The 6,468-nt window shown below is 37.4% G+C and overlaps 1 protein-coding gene across 1 annotated transcript; it reads right to left on the bottom strand.

The window, feature by feature from the left end:
- Positions 1–1,513: 1,513 nt before the first annotated feature.
- timm17a (translocase of inner mitochondrial membrane 17 homolog A (yeast)) lies at positions 1,514–6,280 on the bottom strand. Its single transcript, XM_034084002.1, has 6 exons — positions 6,186–6,280; positions 4,196–4,295; positions 3,970–4,033; positions 3,593–3,721; positions 3,308–3,418; positions 1,514–2,094 (listed from the first exon to the last, which is right to left on the bottom strand). The coding sequence occupies exons 1-6, from the start codon at positions 6,209–6,211 to the stop codon at positions 2,018–2,020; spliced, it is 507 nt and encodes a 168-aa protein (XP_033939893.1). The 5' UTR covers positions 6,212–6,280; the 3' UTR covers positions 1,514–2,017.
- Between the last annotated feature and the right edge of the window lie 188 nt (positions 6,281–6,468).

Raw genomic sequence — 6,468 nt, 5'->3', positions numbered from 1 at the left:
TGCATGATAACGGGGCAGCACAGTAAAGATGAGTGTCAGAACACACACACATCATTTTATCCATTATTACATATTTACTGCGAAAAACATTTCTTCCTGGTGAAGACATTACACATTCTTGAGGATGAGTTACTACTTTATTACTTTCAAAATGTAAAACAAAGATATATTGAAATATGCCACTTTGTTGTGTTGGTAAGTACCGAAGTAGCAGTTAACAGTTACTCAAGTACTGCAGCATACTTAACTTTGAGGAACGTGTAGGTTATTCAAGTATTTACATGTTATGCTACTTTATTATACTATTCCAATAGATATACTTTCTACTCAATGACTGAGAACTGTAAGTCTTTTGTCCAGTTTAAAGTCAAGTCTCATGTGGTAAAGAAACATAACGTACACATGTCCTTTATTGAGCCGTTTTGTTTTGTGTCATTCTTAGTCATTAACAACTTTTTTGTCAATTTCAAGTTTCACTCACATACACCATTGGACATGTTTCTTTTACTTTGTTAACATTGTTTTTTGATTTATTAGAGAGGAGAGCATATGTATTTTCATCAAAATAGTAGGATATATAAAATGTAATACAAAGAATGTCCCTAAAACTAACGTTTCATTTGATCAAATGTGAATATTTGCTGTTTTGAAGTGCCGGTTTTACATAAGTTGAATTCTGAACAAGTATAACCAAAATGTCAAGTCTTAAAATCTAACATTCAAATAAACTTAAAAGTCTCCACATAAGGTCTCTGACTCTGAGTCTGAATACTGGCCAATAAAACGACTGGTTAACCCACATCTTTTATGAAAGCATACTGAATTTCTTTGCAGTTTTTTGGGGATTTGATTTGTCAAAACAAGCCCTTGTGTTTTCCCTAAATGCTTGGACATTTTATTGATAACACGACTTGAATGATCAAGCAAATAGGTGGATACATTCCTGAAATCCTTTAGTAGATATTAGTCCGAGATAGTTAGTCCCTAATAGCTAAGGTGTGTTAATTAGAATGGAATCACCATATTAAACCTTTTACTTGTTAAAACTGCATCAAGTATTATGCAGTAAGTTTTCTAGTATCTTTTTTGTGACTAAAGAAATAAATGAACCCTGACCCTACATATCAAACTGGTGACGTTGAAGTTGCATCAACAGTTCCTTCCCCGTGTCCTTCACCTGTAGCTGCACAGAGCCGGCTTCAAACAGATAACGTGTGTGTGTGTGTGTGTGTGTGTGTGTGTGTGTGTGTGTGTGTGTGTGTGAGGAAAGTACTCCCTTATGTGGCTTTTATACACACATCCTAAAGGAGTCAGTAACACAATTGTTGGCCAAGTAAAGAAAGAGCCATACTTTTAGCAAGGACTGCCCTCTAGCGGAGAATGAGCAATCCTGCAAAGGCAGCATGAATTACGGGCATGTGTAGCTGTTTAACAAACTCATTCTTAAATTTACACTTTTCCTATAAGCCAGGACAAAGACCATGGCTTAAATGTATTCATACAACTACAACAGTCACTTTAACAACTTGTTTCTTTATTGTACCATAGTCAATCTATCATACAGACTTCATACAATATGCATCGATCCCTTGCTTGAGTTTCTCCATTCATTTGTACTGCCTATGCCATCCTTTGTCATCAGCAGCCTCTTGCACACCTTTGTGGTGAATGTAAAAGCATGGTCACATAAAAGGGAACAATCAGGTACTACTCTTCACAAAATAAAATAAATAAAATCACTCTTTATAAAAACTAGGAATAGCATTGTATCTGATTTGTATTTGCCTTCATAAATCTAAAATCTAAACGGCTAGCCCAAGCAGGTGACATATTTAAAAAGGCAAATAAAGACTGACATGGGTGAATACAAGCAGAAAGCCTTTACTTTATATATACATAAGTATACCACATATTTATAATTCAATAAGTTCGGTATGTGGCATGTTTTTGATAGATTAAACATTATCCAGCAAGGGTTTAGAAAAAGGCCTAGTGGAAAAGAAGCGGGGCAGTCCTCTCACTGGTATTGTCTGTAGTCTCCGAAGGGAGAGGGCGGCGTGGGAGGAGGGGCGGGCTCCTCTGCAAACTGGGGTCCTGGGGAGACAAAATAAAGTTCAATTCAGATTTACCCTAAATCAGAGGTCCAACAGCTGTTAACTAGGTGGGGTGATACCTTAATTAAAAATAAATGTACTCCTGAGCTGTGCCAAGATTCCATATATACAAGGCAGATTGTTTAAAGTATGTTGTGTAGTGGTGCTTATAATTATGCTTAATATTATTGTGCAGATTTATTTGAATGATTTGCCGCTAATATAAAACATTGAAAAATAAAAACACTCATAATAAATGTTATTTATTATATCTGGGCTTTTCCTGTTATGAAATGTCATAATGTATTGTATTAATTAATTGATAAATAATCTATTGAGATTCATGTTTTTGACATAATTAGGTGAACATATTTTGTGTTTTACCTTCAAATATGGTCTTTGGGTCAGGACACTTTACACAAGGATTACAAATTGTTAACCCAACTGCATAAACTGAAAATAAGTAGTCAAGCTACACTAGATGTTTTACTCAGTCTGTGGACAAATATCTTTCATATCACACTACACCTGGTAACTACAGTAAAATCTAAATTTAGTAGTTTTTGGGAATTTACCCATATTATATCGACAATTCATAGATGTTTTAGGTATTTGATCTCCCAGCCTGATGTTTTAGTAGGCTATGAATGGGGATTGGAAGCTGTTTGTGTAAAGCATGGTAGCAGGTGGGAATGTGACTAATGTATCACAAGTAATCCAAATGTAGAAAAACTTGTCAGGTGTAGGGCGACCATAGAAATAGCCGTTACAGACGGTTACTACTTATTTACCACCGCAGAGGTCATCTCTCATACATACATGGCTGAGTTAATCGTCTTTGTTATGATAGCGTCTGTCTGACAAATAAAGGTCAGGATAGACGGACACAGCCAAAGCAAGCTCCTCCATTTTTCTATAGTCAAGTTAACGGGTGAGATATGTTCAACTAACAGCACACAGAGCTGCCGCACATAGATGCAGAAGTCTCTGAAAAAAGACGCTGGGAGCTGCAGTTGTTTGCTCCTCAATGGGAACATTATTATTTTTAAAAGGTGGCACTCTGGAAAAAAATGATATGTGGAGACCCACTCACTTCAAGGTTTTAATATCTGGTGTAAAGGAGGCAGACAGACAGCTGCGTTTTCATTTAGGCAAATGCTTAACATCCCTAAATATAAATGACACAAACTTCAAATATCATAAGAAGTACTCACCAGTTGGGAACTGTGAAGAGGCGAACCTAGTGAGCAAGATTCCTGCGCCCTCTATCAAACCCAGCAGGATGCCTCCCATGGCTGCAGAGCCCATCATAGCAACCGGACCATCTACAGAGGAACAGGATGGTTAACACACAACATGGAAGGGTACACATTGCACAAAGCTGGTAGATTTACTTTAAACTCTTTGTTCAGTGTAAAACAGCAACACCACCATTTGCCTCTTGCATGTATACGCTGTCTGTTGACTGTAAACTGCCAACTTCTTCTCAGCTTACTCACTTCTTGCAGCAAGGATAGCTCCCGTCAAGGCCCCACTTGTTATTGAGTTCCAGGGATCCTCCTTCCCTCGTACTTTTACTAAACCACAGTCAATCATGGAGAAAAGGCCTCCCCAAACTGCAAAGCTTCCTGAAACCCAACATTGTTTCTTAAAACAAGTTAAACTAGACAGTTACGACATGCTTTGCACTTTGTTAGGCACTTTGTTATGTGAGGTCAAGTTAAAAACTACCTAGTACTAGTCTCTCCTGTCCCTAGTAAGATTCTATGGACCAAACATCCATAAAACAACGAACATTATTAAATTGCTTTTACCCCGTCAGGTTGTTGATTTGACCTACAGGCAGATAATATATACATTCAGCTGTTATTCTTACCTCCAAGCTGTGGGGCTCTGGTCTTGATTGCAGTCAGGCTACCTTTCATTCTGTGGTTCATTCCCTACAGGAGAGCAACACAAAACACAGGTGAATGGAAATGTATTTAGCATACTCAGTTGTAACTTGTAATGACAAAGAATTGTAATATTTATGTTTTCTTAATATTTTCCAAGCGGCGGGTAATACAGCAAAGAACAGAGTCCATCTACATGACTGAACTTACTGAGGGTGAGTTTCTGAAGCCTTTGACTGCCTGAAATATCCCTCCTCCAATAGCTCCCATGGTGAAGGCTCCCCCACAGTCGTCCACGATCCTCCAGGGGCTGGAAGCATAAAACCGCCATCAGCTATCCTTGTTTAATGTGCAGTACATAGTGTGAAGCGGCAGGAGCCAATGTCATAATCATTCATGGCAGGTTCAGCCTAGATAAGCTCTACAAGTATTGGATTTCAATCCAAAGGAGAGTCTCAAGGAATAAGCATATGCAAATGTATAATAATAATCATTTATGGAACATAATTTAATTTCTCTTTACAGTTTACTTGTGTATTTTAGAAAATGTGATTTTTAAAATACAATGTCCATATTAAATTACTCTCTCAGAGCATACTGACTAAAGACACTTGAAAATGTAATTATCATTTAAATCACTCATTTTCAACATTTCTGCATTAAATCATATCACATTGTTGGATGTAAGATATGTGGTGTCATCTGCTCTGCAGAGAAGGTGATCGGCTGCAATCTGCCACCCCTCCACGACCTGCATGCCTCCAGGACCCTGAGGCGGGCAGGGAAGATAGTGGCCGACCCCTCCCACCCTGGACACAAACTGTTTTCCCCCCTCCCCTCTGGCAGGAGGCTGCGCTCCATCGGGACCAGAACCTCTCGCCACCTGAACAGTTTCTCTGCCACATCATAGACTATATGCATTACATTAATGCACACAATGTCATACACCTTTCTGCACATATTCTGATTTCACATTTCATAGTTTATATGCAAAAATGCATTCTATTTCCATGTAAATTACTGCTTTATTTAATTGTTATTTTATTGCTATTTAACTGTATTTTATTACGGTGTAAACGATTTTGTGATTTATATTATATTTCTTGTTTTTTATATTTTATGTATGCACCATGACATCAAGTCAAATTCCTAGTATGTGCGAACCTACCTGGCAATAAACCTGTTTCTGATTCTGATGTTTGTGTGCATGTTGTTGAGTCTTGTTAAAAGCAGAATATCTTCTATACGTATCCATGAAAGGTCAGTAGTTTATTCAAATCTATCTTGTTTTGTCAGTTTTTTTAAGAATGCAGGAGGGTTACCTTGCAGATGTAATTTAAGGTGTTTTAATGAAAATCTGGTGATTGTGAAGCAAGAAATATTTTTCGTGAAAATGGACGATAACATTTAATCATATTTTAACAATTAAAAAGCTAAATTAGTTGCTTTATTTTACTGGAATTCAGACGTTTCATTAAAATGTTCGATTCATTAAGCAATGCATACATCCATTTACAAAAAGCGCTTTTGTTATGCTGTAAAATGTTACAAACTTATTTTTTAAATGCCCTGGTTGATAACTAAACCTGATCCAGGACTGTCTAACTGCATGAAACCGGACCATGGTATAATCGGTGTCCCTTATCCTGATCAATAGCAAAGTAAAATACCTTATGTCCGCATTGACACGGATTTAAATTGCAGTGTTGCTAGATAAATGGGACAAACCTTCAAGTAACCTTCTCCAGCTGTTGTACAATCCGTATTCCCCAGGCAGATAACATTAGCACACAGGTGGCTAACATAGATAGCTTACTAACATGCTAAAGCAACATCCTTTACTCCAATTTAACATATGATATTGCCGAAACATTGCTTGACACTCAAATCTAAATCACATGTCAACTCATGGGCAGTGACTAGAGTCAGTTAAGTAAATGTAATGACATGTGGGCGAGTAAACTAACAAGGTCAATAACGTGATTTAGCAACTGATGCTAGCACACACCGCCAATGCATTTCTATGTAGAGTTAGCATTAGTGCTACAGCTAGGAAACTAGCAGTGTTGGAGATGTTTTGGGTAATGCCACCTTTTGTAACAAAGACTAGTTATACACACTTTAAGTGTTAGTGACTTCAAATAGATGAATTATTAAAACAAATGATAAATAAGTATATATATCTGGTTATAAGACTCACCATGGTTCTCTAGCATATTCCTCCATCTTGTTCTTTTGCTGTTCCCTCTGACGTAGACCACGTGACGCTTATCGAGTATCTGACGTAACGCGAGGTCTTAAAGGGACAATTCATGGTTTTGAAATTAAAAAACGTTTCCGCGAGTTTAAATTGCGGTTCATGGTAAGCATGACAACGTTTTAGGTAAGTATGAGAAAGTAATGTTACTCTGTGGGAACAGCAGGTTCTTATCTGTTGGGATAAGACAATATACACGTTGAGCTTATTGTTTGGTTATCCTCTG

The sequence above is a fragment of the Pseudochaenichthys georgianus genome, chromosome 5, assembly GCF_902827115.2.
Source record: "Pseudochaenichthys georgianus chromosome 5, fPseGeo1.2, whole genome shotgun sequence".
Classification (NCBI taxonomy): Eukaryota; Metazoa; Chordata; class Actinopteri; order Perciformes; family Channichthyidae; genus Pseudochaenichthys; species Pseudochaenichthys georgianus.
Note: the sequence above shows the minus strand (reverse complement) of the source record. Positions and strands in the feature narration are given on the sequence as shown.

Excerpts from the sequence above, each read along its gene's own strand:
- timm17a (XM_034084002.1), bottom strand. The coding sequence starts at position 6,211 with ATGGAGGAATATGCTAGAGAACCATG. Across the intron at positions 4,034-4,195 it reads GCTTCAGAAACTCACCCTCA|GGAATGAACCACAGAATGAA; the intron begins GTAAGTTCAGTC and ends GCTCTCCTGTAG. Across the intron at positions 2,095-3,307 it reads CTCTTCACAGTTCCCAACTG|GACCCCAGTTTGCAGAGGAG; the intron begins GTGAGTACTTCT and ends TTGTCTCCCCAG.